The sequence below is a fragment of the Desmodus rotundus genome, chromosome 7, assembly GCF_022682495.2.
Source record: "Desmodus rotundus isolate HL8 chromosome 7, HLdesRot8A.1, whole genome shotgun sequence".
Lineage (NCBI taxonomy): Eukaryota > Metazoa > Chordata > Mammalia > Chiroptera > Phyllostomidae > Desmodus > Desmodus rotundus.
Window position 1 is genome coordinate 13,311,682 of NC_071393.1, and position 27,040 is coordinate 13,338,721.

General features: G+C 58.7%; 2 protein-coding genes across 4 annotated transcripts in view; one reads left to right on the forward strand and one right to left on the reverse strand.

The window, feature by feature from the left end:
• GNAZ (G protein subunit alpha z) overlaps positions 1 to 14,329 on the reverse strand; it is a 55,982-nt gene extending 41,653 nt beyond the window's left edge. For 2 of the 3 annotated variants that reach the window (XM_053927942.2, XM_053927943.2), the window contains exon 1: positions 14,056 to 14,326. The gene's annotated coding sequence lies outside the window, so the exon portion shown is untranslated. Of the gene's footprint in view, positions 1 to 14,055 lie in introns of all 3 variants that reach the window. The other variant, XM_053927944.2, reaches the window with a different exon arrangement.
• RSPH14 (radial spoke head 14 homolog) overlaps positions 1 to 23,855 on the forward strand; it is a 77,125-nt gene extending 53,270 nt beyond the window's left edge. Inside the window, exons 4-6 of the mRNA XM_024567114.3 lie at positions 20,494 to 20,719; positions 21,734 to 21,870; positions 23,570 to 23,855. Coding sequence (XP_024422882.2) covers positions 20,494 to 20,719; positions 21,734 to 21,870; positions 23,570 to 23,808 — 602 coding nt within the window. The 3' untranslated portion in view covers positions 23,809 to 23,855. The remainder of the gene's footprint in view (positions 1 to 20,493; positions 20,720 to 21,733; positions 21,871 to 23,569) is intronic.
• Positions 23,856 to 27,040: the final 3,185 nt, after the last annotated feature.

The following is a 27,040-nucleotide window of genomic DNA, read 5'->3' on the forward strand; positions in this document are numbered from 1 at the left end:
TGGCTAGGCAGTGGGACTGGACTTCACCTTGGGAAAGTCCAGCAGGGATGCCCACAGACCAGCCCATGCTGGGCTCTGGGCTACCAGCCTCCCTGCAGGTGCCTCGCCCTGACCACCCTCGCCATGCCCTTAGCTGGTCTGGCCTCCTGTCTGAGGCCCACCTTAGCCTCCACTCTCCCTCCCCGGCTGCCAGCTCCATCCACTTCCCTCTAAGCTGGTCTCCTTAAAAGGCGTGCAGAACAGAGGGACGAACACCAAAAGCACCGGTGCACAGCTCCCAGGCTTCCCGAGCGCTCCTCTGGAGGGCTACCGCACATGCCCTTGCCGGGCCTGTGGCTGAGGTTTACTGTGGTCCTCCCCAGGCCCCTCAGGTGGCCTCTGCCCACTCACGGACCACTCCCCTGCCACCCCTGGGGCCCTGCAACCCGTCTGCCTGTGCCTGTCCCTCCCCCCAAATGTCCTAGTACATCTCACCCTCCTCCCCGAGTGGCAGGCAAGCTCCCCGAGGACTCCAAAGTGTGTGGCACTTTGTGCCTTTGTCACCCCGCCCGCAGCGTACGGTTCCTCCTCCCACCTTCTCATTCCAAGTGGCAAGGGTCCTCTTGAGCCTTCCTCCTGCCCACTCCTCCTCTCCCCCCCCCACCTTCCCTGGCAGCCCTCCCTGTGCCCCCCTCCCAGCCAGCTCCCGCCCCGCTGGAAGCACTATCCTGACCACCCCACATCCCACTGGAAGTGACACGGGATCCTTGGGGACAGCGGAGCAGCATGGACTGTGCATCTCCCGGGGCACCTCGGGCTGTGAGCCCAGTGAGCTCCCACTCAGGAAACCAGCTTGTCCCGGTCCTCAAGCCTGCCCCCAGGGGTCTTCACGCCAGGAAACCCCGCACTCGCACGCTCCCTGCAAGGGGCCTCTCGGGCTGTCCTGAGGAAGGGGGTTCCAGGCTGGCCTGTCTGGGTGAGCATCCTCTCCTCCGCCCCTGTCTGTGGTAGAGCACGCCTTACAGCCGTTCCAGAGAGAGGGACCCACCCCTCCCTGTTCTGATGGTAAAAAAAAAAAGTCAAAACCCTGCAGATGCCACTGTGATTACAGGTTCATGTCTAAGATTCATTAATGACGGAAAGTTAGCATCAGAGTTGGGGCTGCTGGCTGGTTGGCATATTGAAAAGTCACAGCAGCGTCGTGAGAAATGATGGAATACGTACTATAAACGTGATATTTTAACCTAAAACAGGTAAACATCATACATTTGCCAATTTTGGGGGCAGGCTGTCCCTGCTCTGTTTAAACCACAGCCCACCAGGTGCGCCGGCCAGTTGCCATCCCCCACAGGTGTGAGGTGGCAAAGTAACCGGACCCGAATCCTAGCTGTCGCAACCCCCTATCCCCAGCCTTACAGTTGCCTTGCCCACCTAACCTAACCTCCGCTTTCGCCGAGGTGGTTCAGGGCATCTTCTGGATTTCCAGGGAAGCCCTTGCTGCATGCATGTGTCATCAGTTTATAGGATCGTCGAGGACACAATCACAATGACAAGTGCAACTCACACACACAGGTCTGGACAGACGCCACTGACCACAAAGGGGTGGGCACCAAAGTGTGCGGCACAGGTGCCTGTTGTCCGGCACACGCAGCCTGCAGCGGTCATGGCCAGCACGCCCCACCGTGAGAACGGGGAGAGTCCATTCCCCCCGCGAGCACTGCGGGTGGGGTAAAAGGGTTTCTGAGCACCAAGATTTCTGTAAGGCTTTTTAAAAAAGTATATTTTATTGATTGTGCTATTACAGTTGTCCCAATTTCCTTCCCCCCACCCCCAGTATCCCCCTTCCCTCCAGCAATTCCCCCCCGCTTAGTTCATGTCCATGGGTCATGCATGGAAGTTCTTTGTCTCCACTTCCTATACTATTCTTAACATCCCCATCTATTTTGTACCTACCAATTATGCTTCTTACTCCCTGCACCCTATCCCCTGTTCTCCCCCTTCCCCTCCCAGCTGATAACCCTCCAAATGATCTCCGCACCTACAATTCTGTTCCTGTTCTGGATGTTTGCTTAGTTTGTTTTTAAATTTAGTTGTTGACAATTGTGAATTTGTTGTCATTTTAACGTTCATAGTTTTTATCTTTTTCTTAAGTAAATCCCTTTAACATTTCATATAATAAGGGCTTGGTGATGATGAACTGCTTTAACTTGACCTTGTCTGGGAAGCACTTTATCTGCCCTTCCATTCTAAATGATAGCTTTGCTGGGTAGAGTCATCTTTGGCTGTAGGTCCTTGCCTTCCATGACTTTGAATACGTCTTGCCAGCCCCTTCTTGCCTGCAAGGTCTCTTTTGAGAAAACAGCTGACAGTCTTATGGGCACTCCTTTGTAGGTAACTCTCTGCTTTTCTCTTGCTGCTTCTAAGATTCTCTTTTTAACCTTTGGCATTTTAATTATGATGTGTCTTGGTGTGGCCCTCTTTGGGTCCATCTTGTTTGGGACTCTGTGCTTCCTGGACTTGCCTATGTCCTTCACTAATTTAGGGAAGTTTTCTTTCAAACAAGTTATTTTTTCAAACAAGTTTTCAATTTCTTGCTCTTCCTCTTCTCCTTCTGGCATCCCTATGATTCAGATGTTGGCACATTTGGAGATGTCCCAGAGGCATCTTATACTATCTTTGTTTTTTTTTAATTCTTATTTCTTCTTGCTGTTCTGGTTGAATGCTTATTTCTTCCTTCTGTTCCAAATTGTGGATCTGAGTCCCGGCTTCCTTCCCTTCTCTGTTGGTTCCCTGTGGATTTTTATTTCACTTAGTGTGACCTTCATTTCTTCCTTTATGCCGTTGCCGTACTCAGTGAGTTCTCTGAGCATCCCGATCACCAGTGTTTTGAACTCTGCATCTGATAGGTTGGCTATCCACATTTCATTTAGTTCTTTTTCTGGGGTTTTGTTCTGTTCTTTCATTTGGGCCGTATTTCGTTGTCTCCTCACTTTGGCAGCCTTCCTGTGTTTGTTTCTGTGTACTAGGTAGAGCTGCTTTGACTCCGTCTTAGTGCACCTGTTACGGATATGGGGCGGAGCCTTAGGTAATCACCGGGGTGGAACAACCCACTTCATCACTTTGTGGCTCTGTGTGGGGGGAGGGCTTGGAGAGGGGACAATGCCGCTGCCTGGCTTCTGGAGGTTTGCCTGGCACTTACCCTGTTTCCAGTCACTTCACCCACTTCCTGTATGCAACTGGAACCCTTCCAGCCGTTGCCCTGGTGGTGAATCCCAGAGTGGGTGGGTTTGCATATGTTCTAAGTCCCTGCAAGTCCTTTAAATGGACTCTCCTGAAAATCTGGCAATGTCTTCTGCTGCCCCAGCCCCCACTGGTTTTTAAAGCCAGAAGTTATGGGGACTTTGAGGCTCTGGAACCCTGGGCTATACAGTCTGGCCTGAGGCTAGGATGGCTCGCTCCCAAGGTGTCCCCCAAGATTTAATCCACCATTCCACTGCTGCCTCTCTGCACCATACCACGTCTCCTCACCTCTCCGCCCATCTCCGTGACTCCACCCCTCCTATCCATCTGGATGAATGCAGCTTCTTTAAATCCTTGGTTGTCGGACTTCCATACAATTCAATTTTCTGACAGTTCTGGGTGTTGTTCTCAGGTTTCATCGTAACTCTTGTGGCTGCACAAGGAGGCGAGGCATGTCTACCTATGCCTCCATCTTGACCAGAAGTCCCTGTAAGGCTTTTAAATAACTTTGCATTTCATTTATTCTGGAAATGTTGGGAGAAAGAATGGTAGCATGTGTATATGCGAGTCACTCCTGACTGTGCATCAGCAGGAAAGGAATCTGGGGACACATGACTCCGCATCTGTGGGTTCTCTGCAGCCACTCCATAGCCACCGGGGCCCTGGCCACTGGGTTGGTTTGTCCAGGCCCTGCAACCAGCCTGACTGGCCTGGTACCAGCAAACCCACAGCAGGCCTCCCCTTAAAAGCAGCCCTACTTTTTCTGTCCCCTCCTTATTTGGGAGCCAGAGTTGAAGTAGACGGGAGAAGGACCAGAGTTAGTGTGCAGTGTCCCAGCTGCAGACCGGCCCTCACAGGTGGTTCGGCCTTGGGGTATTGTTAAAGATGACCAGGGAGGCTCTGCCCTGTGGGCCCATAGAGTCCTGTGGTTCAGGACACCCTCAACCGCGTGCCCACAGCCACCAAGGCTGAGCAGGGGAGCTTCGGTAGCATCGTCTGAGGAACACTGACTCAGGGGGAAGTCAGGCCAGGAGTAAATAAATAAAACTAGGAAGGTTCCGAATACCAGGGGAAGGAGGTGCCACTACACAGAGGCAGTGCAGCCTTCATTGAGGTCCAAGTGGAGGGGCCCTGTCTTGGGGGAACCAGGTTCCCCAGTTTCCGTAGTGAAGCTGCACCTGGCGGCTGTCAGCCGGGCCCCTGGGCTGGGCGGGAACTCTAATTTAACCCTGCTGGGTCCTTGCTGCCTTGCTGCTTCCTGCCCCGCCACCCCTGAGCGCGGCATCCCACCCCCTCACGGCGGCTACCCCTGCCATACCCTGCCTGGTGAGGACTCCGGGGGCCGGTCAAGTGCCTGGCTCCTTCCCCGAGCCCCTCCTGCCTCCCAGCAGCTCCTTTTTTGTCTTTCCGACCTGGAAGGCGAGCACCACCTCCCATCGGGCACCTTTTTCATCCTTGCCTCTCTCCACAGCCTGCTCCCCAAGCCTTCTGAACTCACACAGGCCTACATGCTGGGGAAGCTGAGTCTCCAGGCTGGTGTGGTTCAAAGAGAAGTGCCTACGCCTGGCCCACCCCCAGGCCTGAGGAAGGAAGGGCCCAGGAACGAGCGTGCTGTCAGGCAGCACAGGCCCTTGGGAGGCTGGCAGACTGGGGCCCTGCACTGGACGCTGCTCCAGGTCACTCTCAGTGGCTGGTATTGGTCCTCCCATCTGTGACGGGACGTCCCCAGCCTCTGACCCTGTCCTGATGGGGTTCTTTAGAAGGACAGCCCGAGCTGGAGATTCCTGGGCACCTGACTGGTTGAGAAAGCAGGTCCAGGAGAGAGAGACGTAGTGGGCAGGGCCAGGAAGGGAAGCAGGCAAAGGTGTGGTCTCAGCCACTCTTTCCCTTGGCCTGATCCCGTGGGAGCTTTGGAGCATCAATGAAATCCACACGTCCCACCTCAAGGGACGGGCAGGGCCTCCCAGGCATTTCCAGGAGAGGGGCTCTGAGGGCCCAGGGCAGTTCTCTGTCAGAGGCGGTGCAGCTTGTGAGCAGACAGCAGTGACTGTGGGGGAGCTGTGCGCCAGGAGGAGAGGGCATCTGGGGACATTGGCATTGTCTACTGCATGCCCAGGACACCAGCCCTCTGCCCCCTCCCCACCTCCTTTCTGAGAGAGCCCAGTGTCTCAGGCCAAGGGAGCCCTGTGTCCAAGTCTAACCACCTACCCTGCTCCCCCACCCGCCCCCAATCTGGATTGCCACAGCGATCCTGTAAGCCTCCTTGCTCCATCGCAGTTCCTGCACTGTGTGTTCCCCCCAGCAGCCAGGGACCCTCATAAAAATATAAGGCAGAGCACCCCTCTTGTGCTCAGAGCCTTCCCACAGCTTACCATTTCCGTTCGGAGACTCGGACGCCCCCCCCCCCCCCCCCCCCCCCCCCCCCCCGCTCCCTCTATTCTCCACCGCTGCTGCGGTGGTCCTCTTGCTGTCCGCTGAGGCCACACCCGCTCTCAACTCAGGGCCTTTGCACTGGCTGTTCCTCTGGGAGGAACACTCTTTCTGGAGAGCCACTCCTTCCTTCCCCCCAGTGGCTCCACGGGGGCCTCCCTGCCTGTCCCAACATGCTGTACTTCCAGTGTTGTTGCTTTCCGACGTGCTGCATAACGTGTTTGTGCTGACCGCCCCCCTCGTGCTCACGAAATGCCAGCTGCACAGGGCAGGGGCTGTTGCTCTGTCACTGCTGTGTGCCATGGGCCCAGAAGTACCTGGCAGGAGGGGCCAACTTGGTGCAGGGACAGAGCAGCTGGGACTTCTGGGAAGTCTTCTAGAAAGGCCCTCGGCCTTCCCCCAAATGGACATAGTAGATGTGTGGCTGCCTTCTGCCTCGCCTGGGCAGACCCAGATATTGCCCTGCCTCGGAGCCCCAGCCCAGAATGTTCCTTCATCTGGTAAACCCAATAGGGCCGGGCTTCTGTTGCCACTGAAAGCACGCCACTACCCTCACCCAAGGCCCGCTCACAAGCCCCGGCCCTCACCCTCCCTGCCCAGCTCCGGCTTTCCTGTGCCAGGAACACTGGCCCACCCGGAGCCTGGAGCTGCATCACCCTTCTGCTCCGGTCCTCAGCAGCCACAGTGGCTGCACCTTGCACATCCTCCCTGCCCATTCTGCACTGGCCCTCCATCCCTTGCCCTGCCTCAGGAGGGCCCCAGAATAGCTAGCAAGAGAAGGCTAACACCCCTGGAGACTAAGGCCACGCAGGGACCAAGACCAGCCAGGCAACTCCAGGAGCTGTAGCAAGGACGGTGGGTGCAGTGCGGCCGTGGGGCTTCCTGGAGGAGGCAGGTGGTGTTGGGGTCGCCAGGACGGCCCTGTCAGTGCTCCGGTGCCCCCCTCCCTGCCGCAGGGCGGGGCGGGGCTGGGGATGTGTGTGTGTGCCTGCGTGAGTGGTGTTATCGTAGAGGAAATCAATGCTTGGCACTGGCCCAGTGTTTAAGGGAAATGAATAGATTTTGGCCGAGGACAAAGCAAGTTTGATTAATCAGAAATTGGATAATGGAGGCAACACTCTATTTTTCTTCCCAGCATTTTATCGGGAAATGTGTTTGCACAGCATATTGGAGGCAGCAGACTGGGTGAGGGGGCGACCATATTAGAGCAAAGCCCAGCTCGGGGACAGGGCTACTGAACTCACACGTGCCGACAGGGATGGGTGGTGGTCGCTCCATGGGGCCACAAGGAAGCAAGAGGGGATAGGCTGGACAGGCCAGAGGCCATACATGGCCGGGACAGCTAGGGTCAGAGGATTGGCTGCAAAGAGGTGGGCAGGGGAAGGGAAAGGCACATGGGCCAGAGCCTCAGAACAGAGGTGGATGGCCTCAGAGAAAGGTTCACCCCTTCCCAGGACCGGTCACCTCCCCACCACCCCGCCCTGCTCACAGCCCCCTGGTCACCCACCCCTCCTCCCGTGCCGTCCGCACTCCCCTAACGCCGAGAGCCCAAAGCACGCATTTTAGCATGTTTCCGTGGCCATCTGGTCCCCAGGTTCCAGGGGGGGCTTCACTGTGCTTGAGCAGAGCTCAGCATGAGGCTCACGCGTTCGTTCAGGGCACAGCGAAAGGCCGCCGTGGGAGGAGACATGTACCGATGGCCCGAGTTGCCATAAGGCTCGCGACGATGCTGGGGAAGCATGAAAGGGAGGGCGAGTCCTCCCCTAGTCTGGGGTTGGGCTTCGTGTCCAGAAAGAAGGGCCATGTTCAGGGGCAAGAAGGATGAGCTGAAGCTGCTAGGCAAGAGTGAGGGCGGGTCGGGAGGGGCGGGCCAGCCCCGGGCAAGCAGCATCGCTCGTCCACTGTGACTGCTCCTCCTTCCGAGCCACGACGCAGCCTCGGAATCCTTCTCAACACTGTGTGCTTTAGGCAGCCACCCTGAGTTAGTACAAGAAATAAAAACTACCTGCACCTTTGACCCAGCCCAATTTAAAGTGGAGGACACTGAGGTCCAGAGAGTGAAGACGATTCACCGGCATCAGCGTCACAGGCAGGGCCGCGGCTAGGATCCAGGTCTCCCGACTCTGCCCAGTGCCCTTTCCCCTGCACTGGGCTACCCCGCTGGGCTGGTCTTGGGCACAGGGGCTGTCTGGAAAGGCCATTCCACCCTCCCATGGTCGCTGTGGGCACCATGTCCCTTTCCTACCGCCAGGATCATGCCTTGCCCTCTCAGGATAGTTTCCTGGGTCACACCTCTACACGTCATGGCTATGTGGTCCCCTAAGGTTGACCAAGGCCCTGCCTATTCATTCCACATTGCTGAGGGGGCGGGTGCCAGCCCAAGGTATCTTATTCCGGGTAGGGGGACCTGGGCCTGTGTGGCAGTGTGATAAGCTGGGGAGCCCAGCAGCCTCTGGCTTTGGCGTGAACCACAGTCGGGCCGGACCACACCTAACCAGTGATGTCCAACGAGGGTGGTTTGCATTCACTGGCCAACGCTTAGACCCAAAGACATACCTCTTGGGACCCAAAGGTATAACGTGTCAGGAGCAGAGGGTTGAGCTGAAGGATCCGTTCTGTAATGTCAGGGCTACAGCCACCGGCAAGTCCAGCCCTCCGAGTGAAAGTGGCTCAACAGGTGACATTAGGCCTGTCTACTTGCCAGTGTACACCCGCCCCCCCCTTCAAAAGCCATTCCCTGAGACCCCACTGCAGGCTGGGCTGGGTGCTGGGGCCCGATTCCCTGTGGTGAACAGCAAACGATGGTCCTGATGGTCCTGATCTCCCGGAGCTTCCGTTCAGGTCGGAGGCCGGGGGGTGGTGGGGGCGCAGAGAGAACCGACACAGACGAGTAAGACAGGTGGTAGATTACCCTGTGATGAGTGCCAAAGGGGAGAAACAGAGGCAGGAAGGAGTACAGGGTGTGTGTGGGCAGGGACACGGGTGCCGTTCTAGACAGAGGGCTCGGACGGGCCTCAGGATGAAAACAAAATCAGAAGGCCGGGGACCCTCCTCCTGGACACCGGAGGATGTGGGTGGGCCCTGTCTGAGAACTGCTGGTGAGAAGGGCAGCTTCAAGGGTCAGGCTGGTCCCTCCGGAGAGAAGACTGAGGGCTTGTGGCAGCCCGAGGCATGGCCAGGCCCTGAGAGTGGGCCGGCCAGCCCTCCTGGACCGCCCATCCCCGTGACCATCAGGCCCGAGGAGCGGGCCACCTGTAGGAAGGTGGGCGCCCTGGGCTGCTGGAAAGCAAGCCCTCAGGGTTCTGGACACCTTCCCTGAAGCCCAGTCAGTCACCCACTCAGGAAAGCCACCCATCTCCCAAGTCCCAGTCTTCGTAACTGTGAGGAGGAAACTGAGGTAAAAATAGGCCCCGTCTTGGCAGAGCTGGCTTTGGGAAGATAACGGGAGCTTCTGTCCCCTCTCGCCCCCCACCGAGAGGCGCTTGCCCACTGCAGTCCGGAGCCGATTCTCCTGCCTCCCTGCGGTCTGGATTTGCATTCGGGCTCTGGGGAAAGCGCACACATCCAGTCCTCTCTCCTCCATGACAGCCCGTGACCTCCCTGACTCACCGACGCAGGCCTCGATGAAGGCGTCAGCCCCCCCCCCCCCCCAGGGAACCCTGCCCACCAGCTTTCCCTCCCAGAGTGGGGGCAGGGTGGTCAGTAGGACAGGCCCTCGGGAAGACGGGCGATTGCTGGCTGGAGGCTCCTGGGGGGAACGTGGGCCCGGCAGGGTTTGTGAGGCCCCTCCCCGCACTGAGATTCTTAAGTCTCTCTTCTTAACACTTTTTGATGGATTCTCCAGGGACGTCTCTAAAAGAGAGTTATGCCTTAATTTAGAAGCAAATAACTCAAAACTCTGGGATGTAGCAGGCTCCTTCGGAAAAGAGATGAACTCAAGGAAGCCATTGCTGTGTGAAGCTGCCCGCTGCGCTTGCCCAGGTCCTCACGACAGGACTCTATGTCCCTCAGCTCTCGAGCTGTGCCTCCTGCCAGAGGCCACTGGGGGTCAAGGGTAAAGCCATCTTAGGAGGCCAGGGTGAGGCTTGCAGGGTGGCTCTGACTCACCCCAGTGGCCTCAGGTGCCAAACACAGCCCACCTGACCAAGGGAGGCAGATGAAGGGGAGAGGGGGATGGACCAGCGGCAAGGTCCTTGCTGCCACTACCAACCGGGCTTCATAGGCATGGACACGGGCCGTCATGGAGGGCCTCGTGCCTGGTGCGACGCTCTGCTGTCACTGCCTTGAAACGCTTAATCATGCTGAACGAGGGCCCTACAAATTATGTAGCTTGTCCTGCCCCATCACGTAGTCCCCGCGCACCCCAGGTCTACCACAGAGTCCACTGCAGGGGACCCACCCTCCTGGGAGTACGTACCTCTCGAGTGGCCACCTCGACTGTGCTCCCGCCTCCCTCGCTCCTCAGTCCTTCTGTCGTTTCTGGATAACCTTCTCAGTTCACGCTTGGGGCGGGGGAGGCCCTGAGGCCTGGCTCAGCCCTCCTGGTCCCACCTACCCTCCATCCCCAAGTGACCTCAGCTGGTCCCTGGCTTCCCACACACTCAATACCAAAGACTCTGGGTTTCTGTCCCCAGACTCGTTCCCCCCATGCCTGCCACATGCACCCACGTCCCGCCAGGGCTCTCACCCAACTCCTAGTTCCCTGCCTCTCACGGATGAGTCCGCATCTTCCTTCTCAGCCAATGCCAACTTCGACCACCCAGAGCTCTGCTCTCCCCTCTTCTCCAGCAGACTGCCTCTCGCTGCCTCTACTGTTCCTACCCCACTGGGTCAGCAGCCTCCTCACCCCCAATGCCGCAACCTCCCCTAAAAAGCCTTCTGGTCTGGCCCCCATGCCCATCGGCCAGACAGGCCTTTCAAAAGTGTAATTAGCTCAAGACTCTCTGTTCCAAACTTGCCCTGGGCTCCACCTGACATGCTCCATAGTGCCCCACCCCCAGCATGACCCTCTACTGAGCTGCAGCCACTTGGACTTCTGGTGTGGCCTCCAGCAGAACTGTTCAGCCTTGGGGCGCTCACACCCGCCATCCCCTTCCCGGTGCTCCTCTCCGTCAGCCACTCGGCTCTCCCATGGCTCAGCCATGGCACGGCGCCAACACGGTCTCTCCCCCAGAGATTCCTCCTCCCTCCCCAGGCACCTATCCTCCCTGGCACTCAGTTACACAGCTGTCGTGTCAGCCTCCCCCTGTCTGTTGTGATCACCACAGGAGTGGACACTGGTCTGTTCTGTTCCCTGCTGTATCCCTGTGCCTGCCATAGCTCCTACACTCGGCAGGTGCTGGTCAATATTAGCCAAAGGAACGACTGAATGAACCAAGCGTGTGAAGTGCCGTTTTCTCCGGCTCTGTGTGCCCGGCCGATGTCTCTCCCTGTGTGCTCCTGGACCCGTCAGGCAGTCTCTGTGAGCTCACAAGGGCCAGATGTGAGGGCGGGGGGTTGGGGGGACCTGTGTAGGAACTTTTGGCTCTGTTTAGGGATGAGGACAAGGAGGCTCCGACAGAAAAGGGCTGGGCCGGGGGCAGCATGGCCAGGTCCTGACCCAGGCCTTCTGGTGCCTCACCTGGGGCCCTGCCCCGTCCCCTCCCCAGGCTGCACAAGCTGTGTCAGGCCACCACTTCCTGCTCCTGCCTGGGGCTGATACAGCATCTGCCTCAGTGCCTGTCCATTTCTTTTCGGCCTCCTTCCTGCCAACCATGGCGCTCGAAGGCCTGCCTCTGGGGACTCAGTCACCCCAGGTTTCCTTCCTGGGGGCTGTGGGAGAGCAGTGTGCTAATCTGCCTCCTTCAGAGTTCCTGTGAGCCCCACCCTGGCCAGCCGCGGGGAGAACGCTCCACGGCTGCACAGTGGTTGAGATCTCCCTCGAGCCAGCACAGGGCACTACAGGGCTGCTCGTCCTCACGTCCAGGGGAGGAAGGCCTGGCGCACTGTCAGCGCACGCACACACAGGACAACCACGTGGAGGCCACACCCTGAGTCTGAGGCCAGCCTCCCTGCTATCCAGTGCTCCATGCCACCAGCCTCTCTGCAGGGGCCCTGGGCAGCCTTACCAAGTCCACCTGGTTACCCAGAGTACCTGTGATCGCCCTAGAAGCTCCTGAGATCCAGACCAAGGAGCTTTTCCTCCTGGACTCCAGGAAGCAGAAGAGCTGAGAAGCTGGAACAGAGGGATGAATTTATTCCCTGTGTCCCCAATTTTGAGTCCATGGCAGGCCCCCGGAACAGGGCGGGCAACAGGCACAGAGTGGAGCACCTCCAAGAGGGTAGGTGGGCTGCCTGCTCTGCTGCAGCAACCTGGGCCTCACCCAAAAGCCAAAGTGGGTGTGTGTCTGGGGGTGGGGCTGGGAGGATCGAGAAACACAGATGAGTAACAAACAGCCTCTTCAGAGGGAGAGCAAAACAGCCCTGGGAGCGAGCAAGCAAGCAAGCAAGCAGATCCACGGCAGAAGGTGACTGGGTCTTCCGAGGGGGAGGGACTACGTCTTATTCACCTCCTGTCTCAGAAAACCAAGGTCTGTTAGAGGAAGGCACGAGAGGAGTTTGAAACCAAGCGCAGCGTCTCTTGGCTGAAGGCATACCACTTCGCCCAAGCAGGAACCTGGCCAGGCCCTCCTGCGCCCTCAGCCCTTGCATGGAGAATCCCAGGCCTCCACGGTCATTGCTTCCTGATGTCCACACCCCAAAGGGACAACAGCTAAACATCATCCTCCACCCTGGCTAAGAAGGGGGACAGGTGATTGGTCACACAGTTCCTTGGCCTGGCTCAAGGGACAAAGTGCCTGGAAGGGCAATCCTAGGCTGCAAGGAGCCCTCCCCCCCACCCCCCACCCTGCCTTTCAGGCTCTTTCCCAGGCCCACCCCAGCTCCTGGGTCACACACCTGCTCCCTTTTACAGATGAGAAGACTGCAACCTCCACTGAAAGAGCCACAGCTGACAAGCAATGGGGTTCTTCCGCCAGGTCTCTTGGCGCCTATTCGCCCCCCCCTTTGCTGCCACACCTCCCATGCTTTGCCAAGCACCCCCTTTGCTCCTGCCACACTCAACTGCCCAAGCTCAATCTCTGCGTCTGGGTCCATTTTCTCCCCTCTGCAATGCCCTCCCCAACCGTGCCTGTGTTCTTCAAGCTCCAGTTCAAATGTCCCTTTGCCTACGGGCCTGTCTGACCCTAGACTGGGTCACGTCTCAGGTCCCATGTCTCTGAGGTCCCTCCTGAGACCTTGCACCCACACTCAGGGTTGGCTTATCTGAACAGACATTGCTTCCCTGTGGGGTGGTGAGTCAGTCCCTGGAGGGCAGGCCCAGCCCACTCCCACCCCAGCTCCAGGCCCCAGGGGAACAAAAGATCAGTAAATATTTGCTTAATCGAATTTGGCCAAGGAGCTACCTCCAGACAGAGCCAAGGCAGTGGGACTTGGTCCCTAGGGCAGGGAAATCACTCGGGCAGAAAAAGCCAGTCAGGGGCTGGGCTGCCTCCCCAAGCCCAGCCAACTTCGCCTACCAGGCAGGTCCCTCCATTCTCACACAAGGACTCCAAGGAACCCTGGTCTCGCACTGCCTTTCCGTCCTTGTAAGACAGAAAGAACCCCAGTTCTCGGCCTAGGCGGATTCCTGCCATCACCAAGAGGCTCAGCACCGCCCTGAAGGCAGAGTCCCCCCGATCTCCGGCATGATCGCGAGCCCCAGCCCTGAGGCTCTCACACCCCTCCCCTCGATCACCCCCACCGCCTTTTAAGGAAAAAATATTGAGCCAGAAACATATCAAAATCGCAGTGGGTCGATACTCATCTTGCTCTAAATGCCTTGGAGCAACCTGCTCGCTGCAAGAGCAGTGACCGAAAACTGTGAGCCGTCAGTCCTCGGGCCCAGGCCTCTGGGGCCCTTTCCTCCGTTTCAGCCAAGGCCACGCGTCGACGCTCCCGCCGTCCTGGCCGCCTCCTCTCCGCTCCCGGGAGAGGGAGACCCTGCCTCAGCGCCGCTCCCGCAAGCCGCCTGGCCGGGCCCTGCTCTACAGCAGCGACTGCTGGGTCGGGGGCGCCGCGCGGCATCCCCAGCAGCTGCTGTCCACCATCCTGGGCCCGCAGCCTCCACCTCTCGGTGGCTTCTCGGCCTCGGCCCCTTCCCCAGCACCTGCCAGGCCCGCGGCCACCCCCTGCACACCTCGCGGGCATCGCCGCCCCACGCCCCAGCCGGGCATCCCTCTCTCCCGGCCCGACACCCTCGGCTCGGGCGGATCCCCGGCACAAAGGCCCGGGCGGGGCCCCGGGTGGGGGTGGGGTAGACCCGCTGGCCGCGCCCCCGGCCCCCTGAGGCTCAGCTGCACGCCCGGGCCGCGGGGTCCACTCACTCACCTCCGGGCCGCGGCACCGTGCATCCGCCGAGCTGCTCCGGGCGGCGCGGGCAGCGCGGGCTGGCGGGGTGGCAAACCAGGGCCACGGCACCTTCGTTCCGCACTATGCGGGCGGCGGCGCCCGCGCGGGGACGTGACCGGACCGCGGGCAGCGCACACACTCCGGCCGCCCTGGTTCCCTCCGCCCGCTCTCCCGCGCCCCCCGCCGCCCGCGGGTCCACCCGCCCCGCGCTGCCGCCGCCGGCAGGGGGCGGAGCCGCGAGCGCAGCGCGTTGCCAGGCCAACTGCGGGCGGGGGAGCCGCGCGCCCGCCGGTGACCACGCGCAGGGCGCCACCTCCCCGCCACCAGCGCCGGCTCCCTGCCCATTGGGTATAAGCGGCTGACGGACGCATCTGAGGCCCAATGGCGGCGGGTATGGGTAGGGCCTCAGCTCAGCGCGCGCCGCAGTCCAGCGCGCGCTACGGGTGCTGGCGTCCCCGGACCCCACTACCCAGAGTCTCGGGCGCCGACCCAGTGGAATCGCCTCTTGCAGATCCGGAGACCAAGCCTGAGGGCGGTGGATGGCTCCTGTTCCCGCTCGCCTCCTTCGGTCTGAAATCAAACTCAGCTTGGCCTTTTCTGAGCTCCTCGACCTTGGGCAACCGACTGACCTATTTGGGCCTATTTTGTAAAGTGGAACTAGTGGCACTCGCTTCCCTGAATTGTCGCGACAGTCCACTAGAATGTGTGAAAGGGCTGTGCAAATCTTAAAGGTTTACTCCGGTTTGGTTTGTGCAGCGATGGGAGCGGCATTAGTCATCCTTTGCCCTCCTCCTTGCCCCTTTCAGGGTCCCTGGCAAGCCTGGCCACGGAAGATTGCCTTGGGAGGGATGGAGGGAGAAGGGCCCGCCCGGGAGCTGTCCTCCTAGACCAGAGAGATGAGAGGGAGCCAGTCTAGTAAAGGCCAGGGTCCCACTGACGCCTTTGGGAAGGAAGCTCATAGAAGGCTTGGGATGCTCAGCAAAATGCATCCGAGGGCAGTCTGCCAAATTCTGTTTTAAGTTTCAGCGGGAGCCCATCTGTGGGCCTCAGAGCCAGGAGCCCCCTCGTTGCTATGGTTAAAAGGCTGTCTTTTCCATCCTCCTAACCTGAAGCTTTGTATATCCTAGAGCATCCCCGGTGAAATGCAGAGGCTCCCAGCCAAACCAGCCGTATCACTTTATACTGTCAGTCATCTTACAAGGAGCACCCCAACTCATGGGCATAGAGGCACTGGAGCTGACCAGTGGCAGAGGTAGATGGGGTGTTGGACCCTGCCCAGGTCTTTCTTCAGAAGACAGGGACAGGGCTTTGGCTGTGCCGGCTGGATATGGTAGCATGTCAGCATCATCCCGGGACCTCTCGGGTGTGATTCCTCTCCTGTGAAATTGAGACCATTGCACTACCTGCCCTCAGGGTGTGGCCTGCCTGTGTAGGGGCTGCCTAAACTGTCAGGGACAGGACAGAGGTTGATGATGGGCATCCAGAGGTGAACCTAGACCTGGCACAGTGCTAGCTGGAGGTGGTCAATGGGGACCAAAGGGATGTAGCCAGCAGTCAAGGGTTCCTCTGTGTGCATGCCCTCCACAGCACCAGGCTGGGTCAGGCTGGGCCTCTGCCCAGAGGACCACACTGGCCAACAGCTGTGACACCAGGAACACAGTGACACGGGCCCTGCCCTGGGATGGATTAGAGGGGAAAGGGGGCTGAAGGTGAAGCACGGGCCCAGCTCTGCTGCTATTACCTGTACACCCTTGGGTGGCTTATCTGGCTGAGCCTCAGTTTTCTCTCAAAAGGGGACATCAATAGACTGTCCCTGGAAGGCGACTCTGAGGAGGAATGCACATTGGCACACGTTCTAAGACGAATGAGAGGACATTCTGTTGCGGGATCGGGGTGAGGGTCGAGTTGCTTGCAGGGGCAAACCTAGAAGCAGGCATGAGATGACCCTCTACAGCAGTGCAAGCAGGAGATCAGCAGCTAGCCCATTGAGGGGCCAAAGGGGGCTGGCCGCCACCTCCCTCAGCTGACCCTGGTGGCCCCCCCAAAGTGAGAGTTCACATGGTATCACCAACGATTGTAACCCTTCATCCAGCCGTCCTTACTGACGACTGCCTCCACACTAGGCACAGTTCTGGGATTTAGACAGGCCCAGCCCTGCCTGCGAGACCCTCCTGTCTGCGGGACAGAGGCAGTCAGCAGAACATAACCCACCAACTGTTTGATGCTTGATGGAGGAGACCAACCAGGGCTCTGGGGGCACATGGCAGGGGAAGCATCGGGCACCGGGACTGCAGGAGTGGAAGTGGCTGGTGACTGGGGGCAGGAGAGAAGCATGTGCCAAGGCGAGGAAGGCACTGGGCGTGAAGGGCCATGAGGCCTGGAAGAATCCAGAAAAGACCCATGTGGCTAGAGCCAGCAAGCATGCGCGGGCGCAAAAATGCAAGGCTCTGTCGGGCTAGGGACAGTCGCACCAGGAGGACGGCTCTGGTGTAACACTGGGGACATTGGCCTAAGACCCAACAGAGAGTTTTTTTTTTAATTCCTCACCCGAAGACATGCTTATTGATTCTAGAGAGCGGGGAAGGGGTAGAGAGAGACAGGGAGAGAAACATCGGTCAGGAGGTTCCAGGCTAGCTTTCTGGATTGGAGAGGGAGGAGGGCAGTTTTTTGTTTCATGTTGACAGGCACATCCCCACAGCGTGTTGTCCTAATGCGCAGAATCAGATAACAATGCGGCAGCGAGTCAGCCGAGAGAATAAAGCAGAGAAGTCAGCGCAGGTGGCCAGGTTCAGTGTAGGGTTGAGGGGTCACTGGGCGACAGCATGTGCCAGGAGATGGCAGTGGGGTGGCTGCAGCCATGGAGAGAAGGAGCTGGTCCTGGCAGGGTGGGAGAGGAGGGGCCCCAAAGAGGGGGCCCACACGAGAGGCTGGAAGAAGGGTTGGCACTTACTAGGTAGTTGGCAAGGTGGCCAGGAAACCAGGGAGTGGAGCGTCCCAGAGTCATGGGAAGGGAGTGTTCCGAGAAGGAAGATATGGTTAGCCATGCCATGTGCTATTGCGAGCAAGGCTGTGCGAGCTGAGGACAGAGAAGCGTCCCCGTGAGCAAAGGCAGGCACAGATGGGGGTCAGTGTGCCAGGAGTTCAGGGTGTGGGGGGCACACACAAGGCTAAAGCTGGACGGGTGGGCCACTGTGGGTTGGGGAGGCCTTTTGCACCAGGCTTGGATGTGCACTCTCCGGGGCTGAGGCCAGCACTCCGTCCTGAGTCCTCACTGGCCAGGACAACAGAACCAGAGGCGACAGCCGGGGCTCTGCGGTAGAAAGAGGACTAGGGCCCTGGTGACTGATGCTGTCCGGCACCTCACCAGCCCAGCAGGGACAGCTGGCCGAGGAGTAGCCCCTGGAGGTGGCATCAACTCCTCCCTGAGGAGATGACCAAACGACAGTCCAAGTGGGGGACCAGACTATGGACGTTGTGACCCTCCATCCCAGTGGAGCTTTCTGGCACATCAGCCACCGAATCCAACCTGGCACACCAGCTGTTCTGAGTCGGGGCCCTTCCCAAACACTGGCGGCTGGTGCTTTCACCCTTCTGCCCATGAGGCCCACCTCCCTTGGGTTTTCCTTCCTGCACATGATGAGCCCCTAGGACCCTGGAATTCCTCATCTACACCTTATGTCCACTTGTGCTGTAATGGCCGGTCCTGGCTGACTCCCACTAGTCTCCCACTCCCTGAGGGTGGGGTGGGGGGTGTCTCGCTGTCTATGGACCTCTGATGATGGTCCCCTCCTGGCTGACCAGGCTCTGCGCCCTGCCTGTCTGGTTCGCCCAGCCCATGCTGGCCAACTCCCAGGCTGTGGCGGGCCAGGTGGGTCTCTCTAGTTTGTCTTCTTGGGGTCTGTGCACGAGCCCCCGCAACATCCACTCTTGAGCAAGCCATTGCAGATCTGGGTTAGTTATAAATAGCCGGGCCTGCGACTCTCCTTTTAGCTGAAAAGAAGCAAAGTGAACGAGCAGAGAGGCACACCCGGCACACATTTTATTTTTAATCTCTCTCTGTCTCAAAAAGAAGCTGGGTCCCGGTGCTCAGCATTTCTAGGAGCAGAGGCCCAAGTCAAATACCTGAGGAGCAAAACCCGGGGACCTGAGGGCCCCGGCCCAGCGCCAGCTGCTGTGCGCATAGCCTTGGGCACTTAGAGTTGCCTCCCTGGGTGCTCCGTTTCCTCATCAAGGTGGGGTGCAGTGGCGGTGACTTCCAGCACTTCGACGTTCTGACTTCGACACCCTCGCTGTGAGCAGCCTCTCACCCCACCCCAACCTGGGGCTCCAGCAGCTGTGGCTCTCCCTGGGCTTTCCCTGGAAGGGCAGACCCCGGGGAAAGGGGGCCACAATTAAGCCCTGACTGGACGAGGCACAAATTCCTCGCCCCCGGGCATTTGCTCAAGTGTCCTAGGCTAGGAACCTTCTCCCTCCGTCAGGAGCAAAGTCTTTCTTGGAAAGGGAAATTGTCATCTCCCCACTGGGAGCCTGGGAGGCGCCATCTAGGTTGTGGTTGGGAGGGACCCATGCCTGGGGCAGGTAGGAAGCACGGGGAGGCAGAGCAGGAGGCCCAGGTGTGCACCTGTCAGAGGTCCACCTGACAGGGAGTGAGGCTCAGGTGTGCCGGAGAGGTGGCTTGTGGGGACCATCGACAGGCACTCCTGCAGGGCAGGGACCGTATGGCTTTTGTCTTGGTGTTCCACTCCTTCCCCCTCATCCCTGACCCACAGACTCTTCCTTCTGGCCAGGACTCATGGTTGGCGGAATTTGGGAGACTCTTGCTGTGCTGGGCCCAGATGTCCTGGGCCTGGAGTGACAGTCCCTCACACAGAGCATGTTCCCACCCGCTCCCCCACTGGCACGGCACAGCCCCCTACGAGGCAGGCTCATTTCGATCACGAGAGAGGCAGGCTCTGACAGGTTAAGGAGCTGGGTACATTGAGGAGTCCAACCTTTTTTCTTTTCTTTTCTTTTTTCTTTTTTTTTGAAATCTGTGTGTATTTTATCTTAAAAAGCCCAGTAGTACTCTTGAGCAATAGGAGACTGTTTTACCTGTCGTGAGTGGCCGAGAGCAAAGAGCTGCTCCATTGGCCCAGTGAGAAGCTGGCCAGGGCGACTGGGAGCCGCTGGACCCGCTGCCCTGCTACCCGGCCTCTGCACCCCTCTCGCTCTGCCCGTCTCACCCTGGGGACTGCCATTTGATGTCCTTTGAGAGTGAGGTAGAAAGACAGGGGCAATGTCTTCGAAGAGGAAATCCCTGGTGCTAATTGGCACTCAGAGACCTTTAGGCTAATTAACCTGTTTATTTGTCTCTCTAGAGTAAATTAGAGGGTTTAGCTGGGGAGGGCGGAAGAGGAAGGTGTTTACCCGTGGCCACCTCTGCGGGGGGCCATAGGTGGCTTCTCCCTGGGCCCATGGTGGGAGCTGATGGGCAGGCAGGGGAAAGGGTGGGCTTCAGGGCGGTAGTGAGGGCCGCCCTTGTGCCATGGGGAAGGGCTGCCCTCCCTGGCAGCGCCCTGCTCACTTCCCTGTGAGTGCCGCCCTGCGCGCACAGGAACTGGGCCCCGAGGGGGGCCATCTGGGACAGTCCTGGGCTCTCCTCCTGGCAACCACACACCGACATCCCCCCAGAGGGACTAAGGCTGGAAGGAGCGAGGTGGAGTCTCTGCATGCGGGAGGCCCGCCTCGCTGTGCCCCTCCCAGCCCCGGCACCCCAGCCACGCCATGTAGAGCCCCGCCCTTGGGGCACCAGGCTCCTTCAAGACCCCTTGGCCGGAATCTGTGGATTTCCTTTCACCTTTGTTTGGGGACACAGCTCTTTGGTGGAGAAGATGCTGGCCTGTTCACTCAGAATCTTCCCCCTTGGACTCTGCTTCAAGCTCTTCCTCCTATCTCCAAGGGCTAGCCAGACTGGTCTACGGTCTCTAGCAGGTTAGAGATGTTGCAGGTGGGAAGGAGGAGCTTGGCTGGTCCCCTACCCAACGCTGCCCTGCGGTACAGGGCGTGGAAGGGACGGGGCTCCTTGCCGTGCCTGGGTTCCCCAGGTGAGCGGAGCGGTGAGCTGCTGTACTCTCCAAGAGGTGGCTGCTGCTTCCCAGGCTGCTAAGCACCTCTTTCAGGCTGATGACCCCCAAGTCACAGGCTACCACAGGCTGGCACCTTCCTGGGTCCTCTGGTGGTTCCCCATCCATCCCCACTTGTTACCTACAGCCTCCTGCAGCTGCCCAGTCCCCCTGCCTGGCAGTGGGGGCATTTGAAAGTTGTCTTGTCCAGCCTCCTGCAGGAGCCTGCAGGACTCTCCCCGCCTGCCCCTGCATGACACCCAGCATGGGTGGGGGGCATGAAAGCCCACCCTCAGTGCCAATTCCTTTCCCGCAGGGGCCCAGGGCATTGTCAACAGCGGCCTGATCCCCTCACTGGTGTGGCAGCTGCAGACAGAGCAGGAAAATACCCAGGAGCTCCTCCTGGACACAATGGCGGCCTGCCTGCGGGAGGACGCCAACGAGGCGCTGGCCAGCCGCGTGGTGCCCTTCCTGAAGGAGATGCTCCTCAGTAACAACGACAACATCCGCACCAAAGCCGCCTGCACGCTCACTGCTGTCAGGTGAGGCCCTGCCGTGCAGACGGAGCAGGGAGGGCGGGAGTGGTCAGCCCTGGGCTGGGCACTAAGGCGCAAGGAAGGCAACCACCGAGCTGCCCCTGGCCTCGCAGCAGGTCCGGGGGTCGCAGCAGGGGGAGCTTTGCCGCCCCATTCCCCTCACCCTGGAGACACGCAGCACCCGGCATAGACTGGGTAGAGACCTGGGATGCTGCTCCACATCTCACAGTACACAGGGCAGCGTCCCCCCCAAGCCCTGCCCTCTCCCCCCACAGGCAGAGTCCAGGGCGCTGAGACAATGACAGAGCCAGTGTCTGGCCAACCTGTGCTTCCCCAACTGGGACACAGAGCACCTGTGTCTTTGAAGATATTATTAAGGGTGTTGCCAACACGAAAGTTCTGTGGGCAGCAAAGTTTGGGGAAGGTTGATTCAGCTAAGCAGCTCAGGGTCCTTTGCTGCAGGAGGAACGTGCCCTGTGACTCTCCCGTAGGGCCCGTGTTTCCTGGCTCAAGAGACTGTTCTCCTTTGGGGGCAGCATTGGCCCGCTCACACTTTGGGAAGCTCTTTGGAAGTCCACCGCTTTCTTTTTCACAGCTTCATACCATGCCAGGATGAACAGTGACCAAAAAGGTCATCTCGCTTGAAGGTGGCTGCTGTGTGTGTGGCTCAGCCGTCCTGGATTCTTACGGAGACGAAAGGAGTCTCCCTGTTTTATGTCTGGTTTCTCCTTCCCATGATCCCTTAGGGCAAGGCTCCCTCACCTGCTGGCTCCTGGGTGGTCTCACTTTCAGTGGCCCCAGGCCATGCCCTCAGGTTTTCTGGGAGTAGGAATGAGGCTCAAACCTCACAGCAGTGCTCCCCTGCACCCTGGGGCCAAGGCCCTGGGTGGGCCTGGGCTACCAGGGATGGTCCCACCACAATTCCTTTTCTGTACTGTCTCCCTGGGGGTGGCCGTTCCTGGGCTCTGCTCCCTTCCTACCCACAAGCAAAGCCACGCAGCTGTCCCCTCTCTGGCCTAGCATCCCTCTGGAGGGCAAGAAACAGGTGTGGCAATATGATGTCATCCCCATCCTGGTGCACCTGCTGAAGGACTTGGTGGAGGAAGTGCGGGCCAACGCGGCCGGGGCCCTCATGTATGCCACCGTGACCACCGAAGGTGAGCAGCCGGCGGGCTGGGTATCCAGGCGGGAGGTATCCCCCGCGTGGGCACTGGAGCTAACGTGTCGGGGGAGAAGATCCCCGCAGCCTCCCAGCGTGTTGGCCACCTGGCCAGCTTCTCAGAACCCCTCATCTCGCCCCCTCCTTGCCCAGCCAGAGTACTCCAAGAATGCTGTTGAAGTCCTTTCAAGTTTGGGTTCTGGGCTCCGCCTACCCTCTTCTTCCTGGCGGTCACTCACATCAGGGTCACTGACCCTGCCCTCCAGGCTACTCTCTGGGCTGGCATTTGTACCTCTGTCCCAGGCCTCTTGTGAGCCATGGTTCTGGGATTGATTAGTTTGCCATCCGCGATTCGGTTATCCTGAGGCCTAAGCAAACGTTGGCGCCCTCACTTCTATGGCATTTCTGGATTGAAATTACTTTTCTCAGTTGGGGGGGCGGTGCTCAGAGTATAAGATTATCTCCTCAACCTGGGACTTCCAGCCACTCAGGCTTCTGTGTGCCGTCACCAAACCCTGGGCTGGCAGAAGGGACCAGGGCTGGTTCTCCTACCTGGAGGCCAGGGAAGGCCATCTCCCCATGGTGACCTCTGAATGCTGTCTGAACCTCCCCGTGGCCCGCCCTCGCCTGCACCGGCCCCACGTCCCGGGCTTTCTTGCCGTCCCTTGCTGGGCCCCTGATTCTCAGTCAGCGTCCTGCACAGACCCCAGTGTGGAGGCCTCCCAGCCACAGCCCTCCTGACCCCCGTGGTGGGATCTGAGACACTCCAGAGGGAGGGAGGTTGGAGCCCTCCTGGAGTCCACGCCCCACTTTGATCGTGCAGTGAGGATGCTGGCCAATGGGTGGGGCAGGGGGTCCTCAGTGCGGTGTCTCCACCCAGGGGTCCTATGGGGCTCTTAGAGGCCAGAGGGCTACTGGGGGGCCTGGGCAATGGCTGAACCTAGAGATGTCGGGCCACTCTTTCCAGAGCTGGCATTCCACTGTGCTGGGTGGTGGAGACCCAGACGTCTCGGCCTTGGTGTTACAGTTTGTGGACAGACTGATAAGTGACATGGGGAGAAGTGCTATGCATACTGGGTGCCAGACAGGGGCAAAGCCTCCCGTGGGAGGCGCGTGGGTGTGGACCCAAGGGATAGTGGGAGTTAGCGGGGCAAAGGAGGGGCTGGACAGGTCCCAGCAGCAAAGAGTGCTCAGGGCAGGAAGGTTGGAGACAGGGGGCAGCCACATCTTTTAGCAGGTGAGGTGCAGTGGGGGATAGGATGAGGCAGTGAAGGGTTAAGGAGGGGTGTCTACTTCCCACATTAATGTCTGTGTCCCCCCGCAGACTGTTAGTGCTATGAAGGCAAGCACTCTGTGTCTCTTTGTGCCTGGTGCATAGTAGGTACTCAAGAAATGTTTGCCACATAAGTAAATGATTGGATACTAATTTTTAAGAGCCCACTCTTGTTGCCTTGTGAGGACTGGCTTGCAGAATGGGCACCGGGTGGAAGGGGAGAAGCCAGTTAGGAGGTGGCGGGGCAGTTGATGGGGTCTGACCTTGGCTGGAGGCAGAGGGGGTGCAAGGGCCTGTGTGGGGGTGAAGGAGGGAGCTTGGTAGCAGGTGGTGCCTCCCAGAGGCTGTGCAGGCTGGAGGTGAGGTGAGGACTGGGGCGGGGGCAGAGGCCCCTGCGGGAACGCCTGGTGCTGGTAACCCACAGGGAAGTATGCGGCCCTGGATGCAGAAGCCATACACCCGCTCCTGAACCTGCTGAGCTCACCCTTGAGAAAGGCCCGCCTGAATGCCATCAAGGCCCTCACCATGCTGGCGGAGGCCCCCGAGGGCCGCAAGTTCCTGCAGACCCAGGTGCCCATCTTCCGTGTGCTGGAGATGGATCACAGCGAGGCTGTGCAGCGGGCGGCCCAGATTGCCATCAAAGTCATCGAGTGGAAACCCTGAACCTCTCATGAGGCCAGACCCGATAAGGCCCATGCCTGAATAAATGCGCCGAATTTCTTTCTCTTGGGTCTGCACATCTCTTGATGTTCATGGAACACGGTCACATTTCTCTGTCTCCTGCCAAAGGGGAAAAACCCAGCCCAGAAGGACCAGGTCATAAGTGGCCAGGTAAGGCAAGCACAGGCTGAACGCAGAGCCCTTGGGAGGCAGTTCCGCTCCCTGGTGGGGCCAGAGTGCAGGGCAGGGCTGCACTCTGAAGGCAGAAGGCAGAGGCAGAGGGCAGGGCTGAGCCTTCTAAAGACAAGAGGTGGGGGAAGGGACTTGGGTTGGAGGAGGAAACTCAGCTGGACCAAGCATCACCGAAGCTGCAGACGCTGGAGCGAGCAGGCCCTTGGGGTGTGCCTGGGCCAGGGTGGCACCCTCCCCACACTGGGTAGTAGGAAGGAAGGTCAAAGGTGTCACCCATGGGTGCTCTTGCTGGAGGAGGGCGAGTTGTAAGAGGTTCTTCCAGGGATGAGCCATCGGGACAGGGATGCTCCTTAAGGTCTTCCTCCCAAACAGCCGTATTCTCCACCCCCCCCACCTGCCCTCACTCCCCTGCTGTCAGCCTGGCCCGGGTCTGGTTTGCCTCCACCTGTGCCTTCACCTGCCTTGCTTCGCCCCCAAGGAGAAATTGGCTGAGGAGGCTGAAGATACGGGGGCAAGGGGGATCCAGGTATACATGGGGACCCCTTAACCTCCCCCCAACCCCTGCCTGGTCTGGCAGGGTGACTGACCTCCAGCCAGTTCTGACCTCAGCTGGAGAAGCTGCAGGACTGGGACTGGACTCATTTGTCTGGGCTGGGATGAGCCTTACTCTTTGCCCATGAACTTCTTGAGGCTCTGTGTTTCAGCAAGGTCTCGCTCATTACATCCCCACCCAGCAGCCATTTTTCCTGTGGGACAGAACCTCCCCAGCTCACGGCATGCCTGCTCCTCCCAGGGAAAACGTTATCAGCAGACCTGGAGTTCCCCAGTGAGCGCAGGCTGGCTGTCTTTTCAGGGGCCGCGGCCTTCACTCTCCTAGAAAAAACACAGAGAGGTCTGCGTCCCTGGAATTAGAGGGTTAGCCTAAATAGTTCCAAGGGGGTGTGTTTGTTCGGAAAAGGACCGGCTGTTGGGCCCAGCTGGGGTCAGGTTGAACCTCATTCTCAAAAAGGGTCCCATTAGGGGAAACCTTTTCTCCTTTAGGAAAACAGGGGCTCCAGTTCCTCAGTTCCCCATCTCACCCCAGCTCGCAGCAGTCTGGCTCCACCTCTACTGCCTCACCCGAGGGCTCTGACCTGAGAGCTCCTGCGTCCCTGTTGCCAAGAGCCCATGCTCTGTGCCTTGGCCCAGGTGCAGGTGTTCCCTTCCCGGGCCGCTGCCTCCGCCCGGGGCTCTGGCTGTGCCCTTCTGCTTTCTTGGGAGCCCTCTTTCCCTCCATGGCCAGGGGTGTTTCTCACACTGCCTTCTAGGCCCCCCTCCCACTCTCCCACACAGCCTCATCTGCCTGACATGGGTCCCCTCTATGGGATTCCCTTCTTAGCTAGGCCTGCCGGCTGCCTTCTTTCCTCCAGATCTGGGTCTCCAGCCCCAGCCTCTCTCATGGGTTCTGGACCCTTCTATCCAACTTAACATCTACCCTTAAGTGTCTCCAGGCCAGAGTTAATACCAATCTTTCACAAACTATTCCCCCCAGACACTTCCCAACTCATTCTGCGAGGCTGACATAACCCTGATGTCCAAACCAGACAAAGACATCATAGGAAAAGAAAACTACGGACCAATACCCTTTATGAATATAGACACGAACACTCAACCACATGTTAGCGAACCAAATGCAGACAAGTTTGAAAAAAAAGCATCACACACCATGACCAACTGGGACTTATCCCAGGAATGCAAGGTGGTTTAGCCTATGAAATGAATCAATGTAACATAAATAGAATAAAGGACAGAAACGACATGATCATCTTAATAGATGCAGAAAAGGGCATTTGACAATGCCTTTTTAGAATCTTCATGGAACTCAAGCTCAGCATGTCCCAAACAGTGCTCGACCTTTGCCCCCACATCTGCTCTCTTTCCAGTGTGGCTGATCTTTGGAATTGAGGTACCCCTCACCCATGTGCTCAGGCCAGAGATCACCCCTGGCCCCTCTCCCCAGAAGTCGAATTGCTAAGGTCCTGTTGCTGCTCTTGGGGCCATGCCCTTCTTTTCAGTCGTCTGCCTCTAACGGGCCCCTTGCTCTAACAGCCTCCTTCTGGGTGTCCTGGTCTCCTTTTCATCTTCCTGCCACAGCCAGCAATTCTGATGCTGTAACTTCCCCTCCAAAGCTCCCAGGGACTTAGGATTCCAAAGCCCATAAAGCCAGAAGGTCAGGCCCCTGCCTCCCTTGTCCTCTCATCTCTCACTGTTCTTTCCTCTGCGAAGGCCATGTCTCAGCGGCCTCAAACATGCCTTAAACTCTTGCCTTGTGTCTTCCCATGGGTTGTCCCTTCTGTTGCCCAGCTAATGGACCTCCTTCTTCAGTCACGGGGGGCTTTCCTTGACCCCCCGAGGCTAGGTGGGGCCCCCTGCTGGGCACTCGTGCAGTGCACACCATGCGTGGAGGGCCCGTGCGGGCTTGGTGCCAGACAGGGCTGCTCAGGCCTCCGGCACACTCCATGTTTATCAGGACCCCTTGCTGAGCCTCGGTCTCCTCCCCTGTGAAATGCAGTTAATTCTAGTCCTTCCACAAGGGTGGTTCTGTGGCTTGAATGTGGTAATATTCTTGGCCCAGGCAGGAACACAGCAGACCACTCTAAATGCTGGCAGTCACTTGGGATGGGAGGGGCCTGACCCACAGACCTTACATGCTTTGGGAACCTAAGCTCCGCTGGTGTTTCATTCTGTTAACCCGTAGGCCATGTACTCTGTTCACAGCTGTTTGCTCGCAGCGTCTGGCACATAATAGCTACTCAACAATGCCAGCTGAAGGATTAAATCAGGGACCAGGAGCCGGGCCTGCTAGTGCGCCTTCAGAGTGTGATTTTTGGGATGCCAGTGGGTCTTCCCAAATTATTTGAAGGCACTCAAAACTTGTTCTAAAGACACAAATCATTTATTTTAGTCCAAGAAGAATTAGGAGGGGCGCCTGTAGAAACACCACCCAGGAGTAGCCTGTATTTGACAGCGAAGGGGAAATTAACCCTTGGACGCAACCCCCAAT